The sequence below is a fragment of the Anopheles maculipalpis genome, chromosome 3RL (assembly GCF_943734695.1).
Source record: "Anopheles maculipalpis chromosome 3RL, idAnoMacuDA_375_x, whole genome shotgun sequence".
Taxonomy (NCBI): Eukaryota; Metazoa; Arthropoda; class Insecta; order Diptera; family Culicidae; genus Anopheles; species Anopheles maculipalpis.
This window is the reverse complement of record NC_064872.1, coordinates 36,713,041-36,734,755: the sequence shown is the minus strand read 5'-3', so window position 1 is coordinate 36,734,755 and position 21,715 is coordinate 36,713,041. Positions and strand designations below refer to the sequence as shown.

General features: G+C 42.5%; 4 protein-coding genes across 4 annotated transcripts in view; 1 reads left to right on the top strand and 3 right to left on the bottom strand.

The window, feature by feature from the left end:
* Positions 1 to 21,715, bottom strand: part of LOC126565024 (uncharacterized) — a 494,010-nt gene that overhangs the window by 43,880 nt on the left and 428,415 nt on the right. The window lies entirely within an intron of this gene.
* Positions 1 to 21,715, bottom strand: part of LOC126564579 (probable 26S proteasome non-ATPase regulatory subunit 3) — a 561,792-nt gene that overhangs the window by 145,498 nt on the left and 394,579 nt on the right. The gene's annotated exons all lie outside the window — the stretch shown is intronic.
* LOC126564595 (zinc finger protein 596-like) overlaps positions 1 to 21,715 on the bottom strand; it is a 394,155-nt gene that overhangs the window by 110,002 nt on the left and 262,438 nt on the right. The window lies entirely within an intron of this gene.
* LOC126563938 (protein O-mannosyl-transferase TMTC2) overlaps positions 1 to 21,715 on the top strand; it is a 157,003-nt gene that overhangs the window by 98,228 nt on the left and 37,060 nt on the right. Inside the window, exon 5 of the mRNA XM_050220801.1 lies at positions 11,368 to 11,482. Within this exon, the coding sequence (XP_050076758.1) occupies positions 11,368 to 11,482 (115 nt within the window). The remainder of the gene's footprint in view (positions 1 to 11,367; positions 11,483 to 21,715) is intronic.

Sequence of the window (21,715 nt, the reverse complement as noted above, 5' to 3'; positions counted from 1 at the left end):
TTTTCATTCTCTTTTGAAGTTCGATGGAAAATGAGATGACCTCAGGAAAAAGGAAAGTTTGGTTAGTTGTCGATGACGTTGTGCAGACAAGTGATACAGGGAAAGCTTAAAAAGAGAAACAAATCTCGTACAGATAGGCAAAATGTAAGGTCAGGCGAAGATGAGAACCGGCTTCCAAACTAAAGAGTATATTATCATTGATGTAGTGAGCTTATAATTTTTTTTTTTTGTTTTCTGTATCCTGCCAAAAGAATCTGTAAAAAACGGTCTCCAGTCCAGTCGCGAAAGGATTCAAACGCAATGCGAAAGGGCACACACAAAAAAAAGGTTGCGAAGTAAAACTCAACAGAGAAAAAAACTCTCTTGATCACCGACGACACGGCAGAAGACTCCTCCGGCAGAGCTGTGGCTCGCGCCCGGTATAGAAAGAAAAGGTAGTTAAAAATTTATGGTTATAAACTTGTCGGAATTATTATGAGCGAATGTCGTGGAATGATTTATGAGGGTAGTTATCGGGAGAGCCGTGTTTTCCTACATTGCTTTTCTGCTAAGGGGTTTCGGTTATCGTTTTTTTTTTTTTTGTGTGTTTCGAATGTTTTTCTGCCACTCTGTATGGCCCGTTTTCCGGTACTTGTGAGGTAAGATTGAGCTTTCCCTACGCTTATTGGAAGGACGAGTTGCTATCTCCTGCCCTATTGGTAAGCTTTCGTACACTGTTTTTTCTTCTTTCGTTTATAATTTAGTCTTCGTTAGTTTCCAACGCAAAAAGGGGTTGTTTGTTAGGTTGGCCGATGATATTTGGGGAAGGAAGTTTGATGCGTGTTGCTGCCGAGACGATAGTGGTTAAACTTTTATGAAGCTAATTTCAGAAAAGTGTGTTTTTTTTCTACGCTGTTCCAATTGCCCCCAATTGGTGCTCGGTGCGTGAAGGTAGGGAAAGTTTTGTGTGATGGTGGCTTACGAGCGAAATTGGATAGCGATGGACTAAACTTTTCTCGTTTCCCACGTTCTAATGGGGGATGATTAGGTCTTGATAGAACGGAAATAATTGAAGCTTTCGGGGATCATTGCGGAGGTGTGATGATCGCAACTAACACGCTCGTCAAAATTGCTTAAAACTTCAGTCATTTCTACAAGGGATTGGAAATGTTGAAAGGCACAATTGATTTCTTCAGCAGTACATTTCCAACTTGGTTTTAGTATCTTTTATTCATTTGACTTGAAATTCATTTTTTAAGAAACAAATTGGATACACTTGCTTCGTTACCCCAGGTCCCTAGTTAACAGCCAAATCTTATATGATTATGCGAATTTATCCACGCGCGTCAAATATTTCAAGCAAGCAACTTCGTTAAATATTTAAATAAAAAACGACACCCAATCTATTCGCCATGTTGCCACAAACTTGTTCAGTAAAATTTACTTGCAAAAATATTCCAATCGCTTAGGATACAAAACCTTCGATGACAGCAGCAGCTGCACTGACAAACACGCCATTGCTCCTTAAAACCGGCTACCACCAGCGTCACCGGTGTGTACGGCAAGTTCGCGAACAACGTTCCTCATTAGCATTGATAAAAATTTGCGACCCATCAGCATGGGTTGAGATGGGCGCACAACTCCTTCCCGAACGAAATTATCGTTAAATTGAGCGCAAATTCGTCACCATCCGGGTGGGCGGGATGGAACAAAAATCAAAATTCCATCCCGCGTGCTTACCCCCCCCCCCCCCCCCCCCCACCAGCATACTCTCCCGCGCGATAAACATTCGGAACGATGGGAAAAGATGCCATTCCAGTTTGGGAAACTGGATAACCTGCTCAGTGCGGCCGGGGCGAAGTAGAAATTGAATCATCGCGAAAATGCTAAATCGCAAAATTTTACGCTCGCTTCAGCTGAAAATTTCCTTCCTGCAAATGTACTACAAGCGTCGGCTGTCCCAGTGAGGGTACGCTTTGGGGCTTTATTGAAATTCCACTGCTCGCTCGGTACGTTCGTCGATTCTGGGAGCCTCAACCAATTAGAGTCGATAAATTTTGATTAAAGTCAATTCTACCAATAATGGTGTCCCCATCGTCGTCTGACGGTGGAATGGCTGATCATCAGCAATTCTAATGAAGATCGGAGTCCGCGAGATTTCAATCAAGCAATAAATGGATCGAACAACAACTTGAAAAAATTGGTATGAACTTGAAAATGTCGTTCAGCAGATTGCGAAAGAAGAGAAGTAATTACGAGGGAAAAAGTTGATTTAATATAAAACATAATGTACATACAAGATAATCGGTTTGGTCCTTATTTATTAGAAAATTCTCTTCTCTAAGTAAACTGACAGCTGGAGATATGCAAATGGAATTTCAATGAATAAAAACATTGCTTTCGAATCTAAACGAATAAAATTGCAAATAATCGGACATAGCATAGCATTTTTGGTACTCGAACCCCTCAATGTAGCACTCTGCTTGGGTAGAGACCAATTTATGGATGGTCCAGAAATTGAAAACGACAAACATATTGATAGATTGACGAAGACACAATATCAAAAAAGCAAACACGAGGCACCACTCAACTTTGCAGTGAAAATTGCAAATAGACGATCCTGTACGACCCATCGCCAAAATGATCGTGCTCTCAAACATTCCATCAACAAGTTCTTCTGAATTTTCTACGTTCTATTTGTTGCTGTGTTTTGTTTGAATAATAAGCACGAATTTAATAGGAAATGGTTCGTTGTGCTTCTTCGCATGACAAAACATTCCATGATGGACGTGCGCTTTGGTGGCAAATTTCTCGCTTTTTTTATTCCAAATATATCCGTCCATCTTCGGGTGTTCTGTGGAGAGGGTGCATAAATTTACGCTCAAGAACCTTACGCAGCATAATAAGAAACCGTGTCCCGATCCCGGGCTCGGAGTTCATAAATAAAACCAACTCCCAATCACTGACCACGCATACATAACGCGACGGATAGGAAATATTTTGCACCCAAAGCCGGCCTCCCAGTTACGGTTCGTTGGAGTTGTGAAGGAGCGACGATCTTTTAGGGGAGATGTTTCTTTTCAGTTTTATTTCTTTTGGAAAACCAAAATTCGTGATTCGCATAAAATTTACTCCAGCGAAAAGCGGTTTTCTTTTAGTAAAACAGCATCGAAACTTCCCTTGCCTGGGCTGAGGAATGGCTTGAATGTCGTTTCTTCGTCATCTCGAATACTTGCAAACTAATGTGCGCTGACCTATTTACGGACAATTAAGAATCAATTTGTGACGGAAATTACTAGCGCTGAGCGGTGCGGGTTGGTGGACGTGGTTATGCGCCAGAATGGAAGACAAATGGAAATAAATTATGCTTCCGATGCTGTCAAACGAATACTTAAGCGTGGGGTTTTGTACGTGAACGAATTTTGATGATTTTTTTGTGGGTGTGCAAGCACTTGTTCGTTGGTCGAGGTTCCGATGGTTGTAGAAGTTTGCCTGCATACTAAATTGATCTGGCGTGATTGAAGACAATTCGTGTGGTTCAAAAATGGCTCTCCGTTTGCCGATCATTTCCAAAAGTTCCAAAGCGAAGTTGAAACATTCAGAATTAACCATTACAGGTAGTGGCCTGTGTGCTAAGGCACGCTCCTCTAACCTGTCAATATTCATTCCGCCCTACCACGTGTCACTATCGATTCCTTGGGTAATAAACTGTTACACGTTTTGCTGTATTCAAATTAGGCTCCTCCAAGCTGTCATCTTCCACCGGCAAACGTCATGTTTCCTAAGACATGATGGAGCGTTCGAGCGGTTTAGAACGTTCCGAACGACGTTACATTACTTTCTTTGCGATAGTGATAGCGTCTCCTTTTTCAAGTGTTTTTCCTTCAACTTTCTAGCACCGTAGTTGAAGGCTTGAAGCGCAAGAATAACATCTTCTGTTGAGGGTTCAACACAGGTTCAACATGAGCCGTACCGGCAGAAACAACGAACGGTAGCAGAACAGTTGTCGCCCGTCCAATGGGGTGGAGCATCATCAACCGGCAGTCAGCAACAGCTCCAACCATCGCACACCATCGCAGCCATCGTTGACTGTCGGGTTGTCATTCGTTATCGTTATGTGCATACCCCAACATGCCGGTTAATATAAATTTAATTCAATTCTGCCGTAAACGTCATTATAGATTCAATTTCAGGCCTCGAGCTCGAGGATGATGATAGTTTGTCGATAGTGGAGCATTATGATCGTGCCAACCGTAGTAGAAGTAATGGACCTTTTTGCGATATCAGAACCATATCGATTTAGGCATTTAGGTACATATTTTAAGTCGCCTTCCCTGCTATAGTCTATGCCGTTGCTCTTGCAGCAGACAGGATTGATAAGCATCGGGCTTGAAAATGAGTAAAATGAAGGTAATTGTATATTGTTACTCACGGTTAGTGCGCTTATACACGCAGCCCAGCACCAGGAGAATGAAGCTATGGAATAACGTTTATTTTGGAAGCAGAATTTTCAAAGCGTAATGTTGCGTTATTCGTCCTCTACCCTTCGTTGAAAGGTTTTGTTTTCTTTGTAAACCACTCACCGGTAGCAATGAAAGCGATACACTTGTCCCTTGAGCTAGCCAGCCAAGGCTCTCAGAAAAGCCCAACCAATAAAATTTCGTTCGACGCATCGGTTCAAGCACCCAACATGCTTACCCCGGGCCAGCAGGACTATCCAAAACCAACTGGCAGTTTTCACTCGGCATAGGCAACGTGGCTCTCTGGTCAATATTTATTTTCCACGCATTCGGAAAAACCTAGCCCCCACCTATTCGCTTGTTTTGCTTTTGCCCCCAAACCCAAGCCCGGACCGAAAGAAGTTGGGTTTGATAAAGTTTTCTCAAGATTTCCAGAGCTTCCATCTGGCAAACTGTGTTCGCTCGGCTGGAAAAAGAGACATCGGGCCGGTTCCTTTTTTTTCCTGCGGGGCAAAACGGACTTGCAACTACCATGACCAAAACCAGTAGAAACGAAAGTCCATTTTCGGTTCGGTTGCTTCTCGCTAGGGAAACGAGCCTGCAGAACCATGAAGCTTTTATTTTTGCAGCATTGTTGAGTTTGTGAGTGTTAGTTTTTTTTTTGTTTCGTTTTCTTTTCTTCATATTAAACTGTGTTTTACCAAAGCCAAAGAAATTAATTTCGATGCCACCGTAGCCCAAAAGGTTCCGGCACACATCCTGGGGTATTTTGATATTTATTTTTGTTCTCCCACCTTCCGGTGCTGTGTTCTTTCCGTACTACAAGCATAGTGACCCCTTTCTGAAGCGACAAAAATTGGGCTAGTCCTCGTCGTGGTGCGCTCCGCTTTTCCGCATCGATGGCAAACCGATGAGGTGGTCTATGGGAGGTTTTTGTTTTTATACTTAAAAAATCCTTACTGCAGCAGAAAGTTGTGCCATTGCCCATTTTACATCAACGCATTCCCACCCGCAAATTAATGATTGTGGCTTTTTGCAAGCTGTGGAGCAAGAGAGAGAAAGAGAGAGAGTGTGGTTATGTGGCAAAATGTTCCACCCATTGAAACGTAAAGGAAAATGATGCGAGGCAAGGTCACCCCTGGGTTGGTTGGTCAAGGACTACGGGGAAAACTCGGATGGTGAAAAGAAATTAAAACTCCCGCTTTCTCACTCTCTCTCTCTCTCTCTCTCTCTCTCTCTCTCTCTCGAAAAGCCATTAGAAACAGTGGCTCAACTCCGCACTTGATGGCGACCGTTTGCCAAACTTTTCACTTCCATTTCCACTTTAATGTGCGCTTTGTGTGGTGGTGATGGTTGTGAGGTGAACTTTTGAAAACTTCTTCTGAAAAACCACATGGGAAGTTTTTGGGCGAAAAATGGTTTCCAGCAGTACAAATCTTCCAATCGAATGCGCTCTATATATTGTGCTGGGTGGTGCCTGGAGGCAATGGCATTAGGAGTAGATTGACGTGTGCTTCAACAAGTGGTCCTTCTGAGAAGTGAGAAGCTGACCCACCATGCTTAGGGGAATTATGTCAGCCACAGAACGTTCACGCATCATTTGTTGCAGAATGTTTGTTTAGAAACGAATTATCCACATTTTGCTGCATCAAACATCATTTGTTTATTTGATGTGGCTTACAAAAATTTTGATGGTCTGGTCTGGTATAAGTGTACTAGACTCGCATGTATGATTTTTCGCCAAATAAGTGAATATAATCAAGTCGCTTCTCGTTGAATTCAAGTGTCTTGTGGTATAATTTCATAAGAAAGTGCTTGGTGAGCTATCCAACAAGGCATCGTGGTCTTGGGCTTTGAATTTCTGAAAATTAGCGCAGTGTTGTACGCTATACGTGTAAGTAATCCTTTTCCTCTTCTATGTTGATGTAACAAAAATTTAAGAGATTATGTATCTTAAACTCTCTCGATTCATATCTCCTTCTTCTTTGGCCTGCTCAAGATTGAGCACGTCACGTCGACATGGCCAGGTCTCCAATCAGTTTCCAGGAAACTCGGTCTAGGGCTGCAGTCCTCCATCCACTACTGCATCGGATCTTCGACAGGTTAGACTCCACTTGACTCTACACTCCAACCCGTCGTTCGAAAATGGCGAGTGAATTGGTGTCTTCCGGCAGCAAAGTCCAAGACTCGTACCCCTAGAGGACTACCGAACGTATCAAGGTGCGGTAAATCGGGCATTTCGTGTGTTGTTGGAGTCTTCTGGATCTCAGCAGATGGTGAAGGCCGTAGTAGGCACAATTCCCCTGAACAATGCGCCTCCGGATTTCGCTGCTTACTCTGTTGTCTGATGTTACGATCGTACCAAGGTAGCAGAACTCCTCTGCCACCTCGAGATCGTCGCCGTCAAGTGATTCTCTGCTTCCGAGTTGGGCTCTATCACGGTCAGAGTCTACGTGAAGCAGGTATTTTGTCTTCGTCGCATTGATGCTCAATCCAATTCTATTGGCCTCGCGTTTCAGTCGAACAACTTTAGAACAATTACAAATAAAACAGGTTCCCATTACTGCCATACATACAGGCTGATTTATTGATGACAATCCAAGTTGGTAGCATGAAAATTCGAGAAACACAGAAAACATTTAAATTGTTTTTTATATGTTGAATTTCTAGATGAAATATCATTGATTCTATCTTAAACTTCCATAAATTATGATCTTAATTTAACGACTCAGATAACCGACTGCCTAACCAATTGCTGCCACACTTTCCACAATGAACCAAGGCACAGTAAGTATTAGCTCAAACTCAAAGACCATTAATCGGGTTTAATTAACTTTCAACCATTTTCCCCATCCCAATCAATTGAGGGTCTTAAAGAAAGGGAATAAAAACACATACATACACACAACTACACACATCTCAACACTCCGTTTGCTCAGGGGATCTCGATGAAGTCGTAGTAAATTTGTTGATTTAATGAAGTAGCGCGCACTGCTGCTGTTACCACCGTTCGGCACAAAAGTAAACGATCCCATAGCCTCTACACAGCACTACACATGTTTCACCGTTTCCCTTTACGGTCTCCAGAGGAAACAAACTCTGGAAAGGTCGATTGACTTTGCCAGTGAAAAAAGGGTTTTTAGTGAGAGTAAAGTTTTCCACATTATCAAATGCGAAGGACCTCTACTTACGGGGTGGAATGGGTTGAAAAACACAAAAAAAGGCCTTCATTCTTACTCCCACTCACAGGAGGTACCTCTTGAACAAATTTCACCACTAGAAAAACATTCCCACATGCTGAAAAAAAAACGGACTCGATTAATATTTCAACATTTGTTTCGTACATTTTAATTGATTTTGATCGTATCGTCGAATCGGGAGAACGAGGTGCAATTCCATTTCCCATGCCCCGAGTGCGGGCAATGGTGGGTGGTAGGGTGATACCCTTATCAAAATCCGGTTATTCCAAGCCTTGGAGGGTAAGCCTTATTTATGGACCAGTTTCAAACGGTGAACCCACCTTTAACAAACAGCCCCGGGAGAAGTTCATCTCTTTTCAATCAGCATAAATTTTCGCACCAATTTCTCCGACCACACGAGAAAACCCATCCATTCGACTGCTAGTGGTTACCAGGATATGGGAAGGATTTTTCGAAGATATGCCCTCCTCGTGCCTTTCGCCGTTTCAAATCAAGCCAATCTTTAAACGAATCCGTGAAAATAAAAGCTACATACGCCGGAGCGCCGTCCTTCCATCACACGGTGAATTCTGATGACAGGTGCGAATTTTTTTTGCTGTGCCTTTTTTGTTTTTTTCTTTTTCCCCATCTCAATGGCTCTGTTTTAACTGTACGAAGCAAAGAAATTGCTGGTGGAGTTACGTATTCGTTGGTTTTTTGCTTGCTCTTCGTTACCGGTTCTTTCGTTAACCCTGTACCCCGTCCCATCGTAACACGCCCATTCATGGATCGGGCGTTTTGCTTACAGGACGCGATTTTTCTTTCCCTTCCATGCACGACCACGGATGGCAGTGCTTTTTACTTGGTGTGAGTTTTTTTGAAAAATCGCGCGGGTTTGGTGAGTAGGCTATCGGGTGGGCACGAGTCAACCAAATCACCATGTGTGCGTTTATTTACTGTAGCACAAGCCAGAAGGTAATTTATGGCTACCCCTCGGCGTTGGTGAATCGGTTGCCTGATATTCTGCTGACTAAAAATACCTGTCTAACCTGACGGTGGAAAGTAAAGAAAAAGGTTAATGGTAAATTCAACAGCGCACCTTGAACGCAGCCTCACTTTCGGTGTTTGAGTACTGCAAAAATGGGTTTTCCTTACAGCGTCGATAAAAAGTGTCCTTAGTTAGCAGTTTTCTCGTGCAAGTGTGAGTGTGTACATTTTGTATGTGTTTGCTCCTTGCCCAACTCCTTACATACATATGCACAAGCTAACCTTTAGCACGTTAGCCGATTCCTTTACGTATCCACACACACACACAAAGTCAAGGAGAGTGCACAGGGTGTGAATTAATTAAATCTAGCTAGAGCCTCATGTTAGCTTGCACTGCTCTGGTGGCTTGTTTAGCAATTTGGCCTTGGTACTAACTTTTTCAAACCAATCTATATACACCGTGTGTGTAACTGTGTTTGCACGAATATGATGGGAAACTCATATGCGCCGTTTGCTTTCCTTTGTACCTCACGAGAGCAGTATCATTTCACGGGAACTGTAATAGGCGTTACTTGCAGCTGTGGCTACGTGTTAGCTCAGGGCGTTCAACTGCGAACAATCTTAATTTCTTCTTGTTGGAAACATTAGATTTCTTTCAGGGAGTTTTCATACCAACCTGAGAAAGTGTGGTGAAAATTTATGACCTTGGTTTGGAGTTTGGTGTTTCGGTGCGGAGATATCCTGCAAGGAACGTCTGCTTCACTGCATTTGGGTCGTGTGAACATGTGTTTAAAGGAGTACATGTGTGTGTGTGTGCGCCTTTCAACAAAATGGGAAATTGTTCCTTACGTACGAAGGTACAATAGAACCTCCAGGACCATCCAGACAAATTCGACCGAGTAAAATGCACGTGATTTAATCTTCCCACACCGAACTGCAGCACCACTGGGACACGTGTGAAACGAAAGTAGCCAAACTTCCATAAAGTCCTCTGCCCACAGATTCTGCACCAAATGTGGTTCTGTGGTGAAAAATGGCGCTTACTGAAATGTAGATTTTCGGTGCTTAATTTCATCCTCAAATCATTACCAGACGGAACTGCAGAGCAAGGGGTAGATGTGTACTCGTTTGCATTCAACGTACCACAAACGGGTGAGAAGATTGTCTAATGGAACTAATTACGTTCCCTTTTTTCCGTTTGTTTTCTCACCCAACGTTAGTTGATGGGCTGAAAAGCTAATGATTCGGCAGGAGAGTTAAGTGAACGAGAGAAATGGTGGAAGATTCTGAGAACATTTTCCACATTCTGATGAGCAGATCTCGATCCGTTTGGTGATGTATTGGGACACGTTTGAGAGAATTGGAGGTTAAGCTTGACGGATAATGATGGTGAATGACGAATAAGTCCCTGTTTATGAATATGAGTGTTTTGAACGTTTGCGAACTTTATCTTTTAAGACATAAGCACCATTAGCACAAGCAGTGATAATCACAATTTCTTTTAAAATAACAGAGAATTGCTAGTGAGCACCCCATTATTATGCATCATAAGTTTATTTAGTCCAAACAGGTTGTGATAAATGTAAGAAAGAAAACTCAACCGTAAACCGGTTGAGAACACAATTCCATCGTTTTCAATATCTTCGCCAATTTCATTTTATTGTTACGTTCCACAACAATTGTCACGCATACAAACATCTCAAACAGGTTGCGTATAGCTGACAGTAGCATACAATGTTACCCTCGTCACACTTTGACATGTTGTTAACCTTTCGTGAAAACTCTTTTCCTTCGTGCAACACGACGTAGGAAGAACAATTCACAATTATTTTTTTTACCAAAGTGTCCTTGAACGGTCCTATTAGAAGACGAAAGGGTCAATGCACAAAGCTCGGTTCCGTACTGTCACTAGCGCTAAGTGAAGGCCAAGGTTGACCTTCGTTTAGTAACAGTGTGACAGGTATTAGGGACATTGAAGTATTTGGTTTTGTTCCCAAATCCGCCCGTTCGTTTCGCTTGGTGAGCTGGAAAATTCGATTTCTTTATTGATAAAATTCTTTGTGGTTGACCGACACGACGTGTACTACAAAGATTTATGACACATGTAAAAACAGGCCCTGATTCCTTCGTTTTCTGCAATAAATACTTATTCGTATACATTATTTCAACTATATAAACAAACGTTGTACTTTAACAGACATTACATTTTTTTCGCTTAAAGTACTCTTGCTGTCCATCTTTTCTAAACAAACCATCCCAAAAAACCAAAGCATGTGGCAAAAAGGTCCCTTTTCTGGTGGTGTAAAATAAGACGAAAAAGTAATTGTCCTTCGCTGCCATTACCTGGCATGGTGATGGAAGGTAATGGTAATTTCTGTTAATGTCGCTGTGGAAAAGGGCATCTCGGGCATTTTGCATATTTTTTTTTGTGACTGATAATTTGCCTAATTGCATTGTTATCAACACCATTCGTTACCTACGTTTCGCTGCACTGCATTCGTGTTTACCGCCCCGAGTAAAAGAAGGAGCAGAAAATCATCCAAAAAATCGCCAGCAAAATGGGGTTTTAACGTTTTACGACTCTTTTTTCGCGTGTGTACAAAGGGTGTTTTTGGTGGGGTTGAGTTTGAAAAAGGAAGACTTATTTTCGTTTGTGTTTCTTTTTTCCAGTCAACTAACATTTGTTTTCTTCTTTCATACCAACCGTTAATGAGTGAAGTTTAATCAGTTTTCTTTTCGTTTGTTTTTCACTTTCATTGCAGCACTCGGAAATTTAGGAAGTGTCCTTAGTGCGCAGGGCCGCTATCAGGAAGCCAAGGAGGCCCTGAAGGCAGCACTCAGCCATCGCCCCAACATGGCGGATGTACATTATAATCTGTAAGTATTCACCAACGATTCGATTGTGATTGCAGGAAGCAAAAAAAAAAAAATCATAAATCCCACGGTAGAAAATCATTTAACCAACTGCTATCATGTGCGAACCGTTTGACAAGACGAAACTGACACTAAATGGAACCCATGATCTGACCGCATTTATCGCTGTGAATACCACTACTACATGTTCTCTTTTATCAGCCGTGTATCCCCTAAGCTGTCCCGCAGCTGCTTTTCACATTCTGACGATACATTTTCATTTAAATGTGCCACCAGCCTGTACCGCTAGAAGAAACGAATGAGAGAATAAGAAAAACCCGCCAGGAATATCCTAATGTCTCTTTACGCTAAGATATGCTACCGAAATGGCACAAAAACAGCAAACCTGAACCCCGAAAGAGCGTAATCTATCAATTGAAATGCTAAACTCAATAAGATAACCTCTCCATAATGTCACTTTATTTCCGTGCGTCCAAGGGACCGCGCGTACGGCTGGCAAAATCATGACTTTCCTCTTGGCACAGTGTTGTGTTTTCCCATTTTTTTTTTGTCTCTTAGTCAAAAGAAGGCTGATACCGGAAACCCACAGTGAACCGGGTTTGCACTACGAGCGCATGAAGAAACCCCGACCGCTCATACCCAGTCGGGAAGGGATGGTCGATCAATATAAATAAGGAAAATCGAAAGGAAACGAATGCTATCTGACATTGGCCCCGACCTACCCGTCTGTCTCTTACCACAGAGGGTGGGTTTTTTTCCCCTTCTTAAACCTTCCGCTTTTGGTACCACATAAACCGCCTCCTGAAGCATTCCTGTCTGCCAATCTGCCAACCCTGCCTGCCTGGAAGAAGATAAAAGACCCGATCAATATTCCGTACGATCAACATCCGGGAGGGCTCGAGTGACGCTGTCTCAAGCCTATAAATTTTCCTTTATTTATTAGTTTAGCATAGGAAGGAAATATCCCATCTCTGCTCCCTTTTGCCTATCTTACCTAACACCAGCACACATTCCGATCCGGGATTGGAAGGCGGATATACTCTTGAAGATTTCATCTAGCAGTCTGGATCCTTCCATTCATTTCCTGTCCTTCGCTCTCCTTCCCTCTCTGTCCCTCACTCTTTGTTTGTGGTTTGTGTGTGTGTGAGTGAGTATGTGTTTGTCTATACTGACTTGTGATTTGTGCAGAAGTTTTCGCTTGTTTATTAAGCTTCGAACCGAACCGAAGCAAAAGCCTGAATCATTCAACCGTTTCCAATCGACAACTCTTGACTAGCAGGGTAAGAAGGACTAAAACAGAAGCAGGAATATATCCCCTCTCCCATCAGCAAGCAAGCAAATACGAACTCTGAAAAGAAACACTCCACGAATCGAACGATAATCCAACACTCACCCCTACGAGAGGAACTTTCAAGTCAGGGTAGTTCCGGATAAAAGCCTTCCCCACAAAAGCGAGTGTCAGTGTGTTGACGAGGTGAGAGACGACCACAGAGCGGAAGGGAACGGGGAAGAAGATCGACAAGGGCAGAAAGGTTCAATTGATTGAAAATCCTACATCAAAGCCTTTCATAAGGTTCAGATTAGCGGCTAAAACTCATTTCATCTCCGTTTTCCCGCGATGGTCCCCCACAACAGGCGGAAACCACAAAAACAGCGACCAAAGTTGGTCGCTTGGTTTCTTACTCAAGATAAGGCATAAGTCTTCTTTGGAAATTTGGTCCGTGTGGTGTCGGCAAAAATCGGACCAGTTGAACTTGAATTATTAAATCCAAAACCTTACCGCATCAAAGCGATATTTCACTTCCCGGAGAAGTCTATTCTTCCCTTCTAATCCACAATCTCTAAGCATTTCCTCCGCACAGAAAGCAGAAACGGAGCTTTTTTCTTTCTTTCTTCTTGACGCAAAAAAATTGAATATCCTTGGGAGGTATGAAACATTAACGTTCGGTAGCGCACACACCCTCCCCGAGCGGGTCCCTCGGATATCATCACGACGAAATAGCTGTCAGCCAGTGGTGAATAGAGGACAAAACGCGTTGACAGCTTTATCGTGTCCAACAAGACGGTGTGTTGGCAGGAATGTATCTCTCCATCTTCGGTCTCGTATTTCTAGCTGCTAGACCTCCACCAAGCAGCAAGAAACAATAGATAAATAACCGTAGCCAAAAATATATACATTTGCTTGCCCGAAAGGCACCGAAGATAAATAGGCTTCTGACTGTCGTTCTAGAATTCTAGATGATGGTGGTCCTTTATACCTTCTTAATAGACCGTTTGCTTAGCAGAAGAAAAACAGGAATGAGAAGTGAAACTGTTGACTTTTCCTAGAACTTTATCAAGGGAAGATTTGGAAGTATCCTCTTCAATTTTTTAGAAGAATTATATTTTCATAACTTTCTGCTGCTACGTGAAGCTTTAGCCGTAAAAAATATAATTTTTGTACCATACAGTAAACGTATGGAATTTATTCTGCTTACAAATAAGGATGTTCTTCGTAAGGATGCCGTGGTGCATTTAAAGAGAACCAATAAATGGCGCAAAATAAAATAAATGCACTATATAGAAACTTGCCTGCCTGTCTTGTGGTCACTGACTGCAAAGAATAAGAAGATCCGGTCAAGAACGTTTCTGATCCCCAGGATGGTCAATCCCATCCAACTGGACAGGCGTTCAGCTGACTTAATTGATTTCCTTCTCCATGTTCTCTTAGAGGCCTTCCCAATGCTCTCTCCCTCGTTCGCTTCCTCCCGCTGAATCGAAAAATGAAGCGGAGCCAAATATAATAAGCAATCAAGTGGCAACCAGGACGATCATACATCTTACGTGTGTGTGTATGTGCCCATGGCGAGTATATTTCGCCCGTCATCGGCAGAGAAATTCCGCTTCTCAGTCCCTCGAAGCTTAGAGTGGTCAATGCGAATCGTATTTCTTCGAACCGGAGAACCGGGTAATGAAGTTGGACAGTTTTGACAGAATGCCAAACCGGTTCGAGCTTTAATGTGTTGCTTCCGAAACGGTGTAGATGGAACATACGATCCTTGGGACACATAAACGTGAAGGTAATTAACTGTGAATGAAGAAGGCAAAAAATCACATGTCCTCTCTTCACGTGTTCAATTGAGTAAGTACAGGAATACAGTAGTAGAGCCATTAGGTACATCACTTATAACTCTTCAAGCTGGATCTTTATATCCTTCTTAGACACCAGCATATTAAAAGTCGTGCAAAACCTGACGCAGCTTTTTTCCGTTCCTTCGCATGACGAAATCATTTCATACCGTAACGGTTCACTGTGTACTGAAGTGCTCATAAAAGATAGACTTCTAGTTTGCAAGTTGCTTCCCAATGTGCATAATAATCCACCTCCTTATGTGCCGGCAAGGTGGAAATCGGGCGAACGATGGGCCATGAAGGCAAAAGACCTTTGGCAAACTACTTTGGCTGGATGCTCTTGCTTGCGACGCTGTTTGCAATGGGTTTTCCGAACAGTCACAGTATCAGTCAGCAGCATCGAAATAGGATAGTCGTTGTCTGCAATCTTCTTTACCGTTCTTCAACGGTTTGGAGCCGATGGAAAGACACTAAGAAAAAAAAGTGTAGCTCGGTTTGGTCTATTTATGAAATTCTCTACCATCCGCTTCTTGCAGTGGTAGAGTGTGCCGCGAGCGAAATGTATGAAAATGTCCTTCCACCAAAGACTGCTGCACGGATTCTACCCCATAAGCTCTTGAGAGCTTTTTCCTTTTTTCAACGTGTCTCAACAGCAAAAAAAAGGACAGAAACAGGTATAACTTGCCCGCGTGAAAAAGGCAATGATGTTTACTTCCTTTCGCGGGACAATGGGTTTAGGGACGGAGAAATGAAGGGAACACCACGTGTCTCGGTGTCTATTGTGTGCGCCAACCGTGTATCGTGCGAGCATGACAGCAAAGCGGTGCTCATTACGAGAATTATCTTTCACCGAGCGCAGCTTTTCGGCCTGCTGAAGAGGCGCATGGTGCAACTGCGTGCTGCTGGGAGACTAATAATGAATGAAGTTCGTGGGGGAAATTGAGACAGAAGGGAGTGTGCTGGAACCCCGCAAACGAGACAAATCTGCGAAAAAATACTACAATACGAAAAAAGGAATCCGTTCTGCTGTGAATGAGCAGGGGGGCTGTGAATCTTTTGTCCAAACAGCAACAACGCCCCGAGGGGATGGACGGCATAATAAAGCTTCGTCTGAGTGCTTTTTCTTCACTCCTGTGATGCCAAGACAAGACGACATGTTGCTCCGTCGGCATGGGGCCATGGTGGCTATGCAGTAAAATCTAGGAGATGAAAAACATTTTCTCCTGAAAGGAGTGAAGTCTAGTTTTCTCGGTGTGACAACGAAAGGTTAAGGTTTAATGTTTGTTGAAGTGCTTTCAGCTTTCAGTTTTGCAACGTGTAAATAGTTTAGTGGAAATTTCACTAATTGCACTATATTTCTCGTACAAAATTAATGATATTTATTAAAACACGAAACCAACACAATATCAATGAAGCTTTCCCATAACGTAAGCTTACGCTCTGGAACGTTCTAAACCTACCATCTCAATGGCTTACAAACCAACCCACTGAGGCCAAACAAACAGACTTTCAAAATTAAAAAAAAAACATGTTCCCATACCGACAATCGTACCACCGGGCCGAGTTCATTGAGTGGCAGCAATTTAAAAGTAAGAACGACGAAAAAAAGGCAACCAAAACCCCACCCGAAAAACCCAAAGTGCAGTTCCGGCTTGCAGTGTGGCAAACCGATGCAGTGTGCGAAGGAAGAAGCGTTTTTTTGTTGCTGCGTGTGTGTGTGCTCTGTGCTTGTTTATTCAGCCGTTAGTCTACGGTGGTCAGAGCTCTTTCCAAATGTGCGCCCTTTTGCGCCCGCTGTACGTTTCGCGTAAACATCACGGCATCCGTCGGCACGGTCCGAAAGTCGAATAATACTTGCGGAAACGATTTCGCAAAATGAAAATTAAAAATTAATGCGAACAAATTAAATAAACACATTCTAAAACTATAAATTACTTTGCGCTTTCCCGTTTGCCTTTCGGGTGTGGTGTGGAATCGGTGTTGCTACGGTGGGACGTGTGGGTGCCAGGACGTGGGGTCATTTTTATGTGAAAGTCTTCCTTGTATCAATGGAATGTTGGTGTTCAGTGTACACCACATCGGTTTAATGGTCAGTGGTGTGGTCCATTTCCTTTGGCACAGTGTTTGGAATACGGCGTAGAGCAATAAATGCTTTTTGTTTGGACTTTTGCAAGAAAACAGGATATGCGAGAGTTTTCGCAGAATTTTTAAAAATTCAGATTTAGAGCAATTTTGAAAATAATCTGAATGATTGTTTTGTATTTCGAATTGTTAATGCTTTACTCAAGATTTCTCTTGTAAGCACGTTGAGCAGTTTTTAATGATCTTTGCAGCTTAACGTCTAGCACGTCCATTTAATTCTAAGAATTCATTGCACACCGGACCAATTGTTTGATGAGTTTCCAGAACGCTATAGTAATTAATTCCATGAACCAAACGAGTGCCTCGATTCAAGTAGTGGAGAAATCAATAACAACCTTTTAAATAAATAAATTTTATTCAATTCCTTTGATTTGATTGTTGCGTTTTAAAGTGCATGTAAATATTGATTATTTTGTCTCTAATGCAAGGTTTTTTTTTCAAACTATTTATATGAAACATTCATTGGTGTAAAAGTGTTAAAATATTAAAAATAAAAATATTAACGAGTAAAACGAATAATTATCTACCGTCTTTTAGTCTTCCATAAAATGCCACCAGCTGGACAAAACTTCATCCCAAAATATGGCAACAGGACAGAGGTGCTCCAGTGTCCTAGTTTTGAGGATTATTTTCATTTTGCTTCTGTTTGTCTATGTTCCTTATATGTGTATGTGGCTGTGTAGATTCATAAAATACCCCTGCCACAACGTTGTCCCCAGTACCATCGAACATCACGTTTCAATTCTGGACACTCGGCACGATAAGTGGTGTGTGGTGTGTTTTGTTGCGAAACAGTGAAAAATGGACGCAACGCAACCGACCGACAACCATTTTCCACCACGGCAACATCCCTTGCGCGTGGATTACACTGATAGTAATGGCACTTTTAAATGGCCCAACGTGTGTGGGTGCAACATATTTTTTTATGTTTCCAGCTCTCCGTCCGTCCTCCAAAGTTTTCCGTGCGTAGTTTTGCTTTCTTTACACCACAGCGTACGGAAATTGCATGGGTGATATCGCTTTTCCTACGACTACTTCTTGTGCATGTACTTTGGCGCCAAGTATCTCATGCGCACGTGTTGTGTGGAATATTTAGAGAGCGAAGCACATGAAAAAAAAAACTTGTACGTGGAGGAATATACTTTTCTAGAGTCTTAATAGCGCGTAGAGCTTTGGGGGAAAAAACATTCCTTTTTTATTTAAATTGCGACCGTCTGTTTGGCACCATCACCAGCACCGAATGGAAAGGTGAACATGTGCACGAACGGAAAACGAAGTTACACAATACAGACGACAGCTCCGTGTCTTTGTGCGGGAAAAATATTAAATATTGGTATGACATTTGTGAGTAATTTCACATCCAAGAACCTATTCTTTCGCCCACAATGTGTTTTGTCTTACAACGCCAATAAGGTTCATCATAGAAAAGTATCAACAGTTAATTGTGTTTGCACTCCGACAACCGTCTTGCCAAGCAGTGTTTGGTGCTTGCCAGAAAATTAACCCAGCAAACAAGACTTCCGGCAAAACGGTTGCTTACACTCAAACCATGCTCAATTGCGTACTCGTCGATCCAACCAGCCAGCCATCGACCGAAACGTAATCGAATCGATTCGAAAAAGATATTTCCCAACCAGCCTCTTTCGTTTTGGCCGAATTTTCATTAAATCTGTGCATCTCGGCCCTGCTGTTCCTATGCCATCATCTTATTTGGACAGGCAAATGAAGTAGGGCTTCACTGACTGGCACCCGAACTCCTTACTATAACCTCCCATAGTTCAATAAATTACATCCGGTCACTTAGCAAATGCAGTCTTTAACTGAAACTGGAAACATTCGTTCGTCAGCGTGTGCGTGCAGCACACGGCCGAGAGTGAGAGGACTGAAAATAGTCTGGATGCTGCCAGAATCAGCCTTAGGCGTGTCTCCACCTCCACCACTCCAGCACTCTTCTAGTTTGGCCGGAAATTGCAAAGGCTCGATCGATGCGAAGTACCAGTCGTCAGTATCGGACTGTTCGATTTTGTGTACCGCAAAGACCTCGTACCGATCCTATCAGCACGATTTGCAGCTGTTTGTCTAATGGTATTACTTCTGGTTTTCGGTTCCTAAAATCACTCCACTCTCCACCGTATCAAGCTTCAATTATCCTTCCGGCAAATGGGACTGTACGTATTTACTGCAAGGGAAGGGCACGCCGGGCACGGGTGCCATGTTTGTACAAATGCATCCAGTGTAGTGGTTTTGAGGCATTCGGACCAGTTACTGCAGTTTGATCGAATGGGTATACACATATGTACCTCCGTGCTAGAAACTGCAACGCCATCGGCTAATCACTGTACCAACTGGTTTTGATTGGTCAAAATAGAGGCAGTAAGCGCCCGGCTGGTGGAGTAGAGAAAAAGTTTCACTATTTATAGTGAGTGCACCATCTAACTGGAATTTTGTTTTTTTTTTTTTGCGTCAGAATTAAGAATCATCGCCTGAAGAGAAAAAAGGGGTTTCCACAAAATACGATGCAATCCTGATAGGATATTGCTCTCTATTTGTAGAAGCCTGAGTAACACACAACTTGGTGCTGGCGTAGCATATCGACCAATTACAGCCACCACCGATTTAAGGAGAAATTTGATGGAAAAATTCATGAAAACTTAGGCGAATGTTATAATTGCTTGGTAACAAATAAGCAAAACGGATAAGTACTTTTTAATTGGAGTAATCGGAACACCATTACTTTTGATGTAATGGAGAATCGAGATTAACTGAATCGCTCCATTGGCTTGGAAATGTCCAGTACTCAAACGTGTATCGAGTTAGTATCGAGTCAGAACCTTCCGGACCGTTTCCTCGTACGCACGGCTGGCTATCACTAGTACAATCAAGCTAGGTAGTAATGGCAGGCCAAGATCACCTCCTTGAGCTTGTGAAAGAGCCAAGTAAAAACAGGAGAAGACGTAGCTTTTTGGACTTGGCACAACATCTCCTATTGTTTGAAGTAAAATTGAACTTGTACATGTAAAATCACTAAAAAATTAAAAACCTTACTCAAAATTCATTATAAATGACGGGTGAATAAGAACTCTTCTATGAAAGTCCTGTCAGAATGGAAAACAAAAGCTGTCCTGTCGCACGGTTTCATCAACGCGTGGATTTTGCTTGAAAGCTGCTATCATTGCTACTCGCTGCTCGAAACATTCATTTTCATTATTAAAACTCATTAAAGTTTCCTTCTGGTGTGCGAAAATGAAGAAGCATAAACCGCACGTTTAACTCTCGGTACACTGCCACAGCGCTGCCAAAGCCAGAATGGAGATCTCACCGAATCAGACAGCCCGTCTAAAGTAGATCGGAATAGGAAAATTCATGCCTGTCCCATTGCCAGCTTCCTTGCCAATTTTGTGAGAGAAGGAAAAGAGGGACAGCAAAATACGAACCAACAAGGTTGCACCGAGCCGGAGCCTGGATTTTGGAGCCGGGGAAGTACTGTCGTGGGACGCCTGCTTCGTATGAATATGTCCATCAAACGTCATTTGTTTGGCGGAGTGAGTGAGGAGCTCTGGCGTTGTTTTTCGGAAGCTGGTGCTGCAATTTCCAACAGCCGGGCTAATCGTGCTGGACTGACGAGAAAATGATAGCAGATTTATCCACCCACCAACCACCGCTGGTGGAAAAAGCCAGACATGAAATTGCTCCCTTTGCCGAGTTTTCGGCACTCGTGCGGCATTTTCGTTTTCCTGGCTTTTCTCAGTTTGAAGGGAGGAGAGACACACGAGCAGGCAGCAAGGGCAGATGGGTGGTAAAACATCGTGACGGATTCGTTTCGTACTGAGTAAATATTCATGTGTGGCATAATAAATTACTCATCCTCCTCGAACCTCTGGCATTGTGCTCCGCCATATATTACCTCACGCCTACTCACGTAAATGGGGAAAAATGGGAAATGAGTGTTGTCGTCCTCGTCGTCGTGTGTCGTATCATTCTGTTGGCTTGTTGAGTGTCGTGTCCCTAACCGAAGCACAAAATCTCGGCAGTGCTGCATCGCTTCTGCCAGCATCATTTTTCTCTCTCTCATTTTTTTTTTTTGGTTTTGTTTGGGTCGAGAAAACGATAAAATTATGAATTTATAAGAATGTTTCTGTTCTGATTCCCATCGCGTACGTCAACCAACAGAAAACTCCCTGTCTGGGCATTCGTACAGGGCATCAGGAACAATCTTGGGCCTGAAATTGAACACCCGTAAAAATTCACAGCAGCGTGTCCTCCGACTGTAGTGGACCTACGTATTAAAAGGACACACGTATTCGGCAACATGTATGGCAGCAGACTAGTTTGACAGATAAATCTGCTTAGCCTAGAAATAAATCTGTGCTTCTGTGCGGAAGGATCACTCCCAAAAGGCATAAAAACAGGGCACAGCTGGAGCTAAACGAGAAGCGAACATCGGGGATGTTTTGGCTTTCATTCTTTATCACATTCTGGAACAGACGCTCCTAGCTTTAAGGGGTTTAAAGCAATGAGTTGGGATTTTAAAACGTATTTTTTGTTTGAAAATTACATACCATTTGGCGTGTGATTTTTAACCATAAATACACCACCTTTACTATTTTTTTGTTGTAATGCTTATCAGCAGGTTTTTACTGAAACGCTTTAGAGTAATAGTTTTGACTTCATCCTTACAATTAAGATGTAGCATACACTTCGGTTCAGAGAATTGGAGTCGAGTATTAGAGCGCAGAAGAAATCAAAAGATTTATGTAGCGAAAATACATAACTATTGTATTTTAATCCTACTTATTGCTTTAATATGAACAAGTGAAATGATGTCAAAATTATCAAATTTGCTTAAAATTTAACTCATTACCTAGAAGACAATTTCGTCTTTTTTAATTTGAATTTCACTACATGATGACCCGTAATTTCAACTAACAAGCAATTTCCTCTTGAAACTCAAATTCCACTTGTCGCATACTGGACCTCGATCAA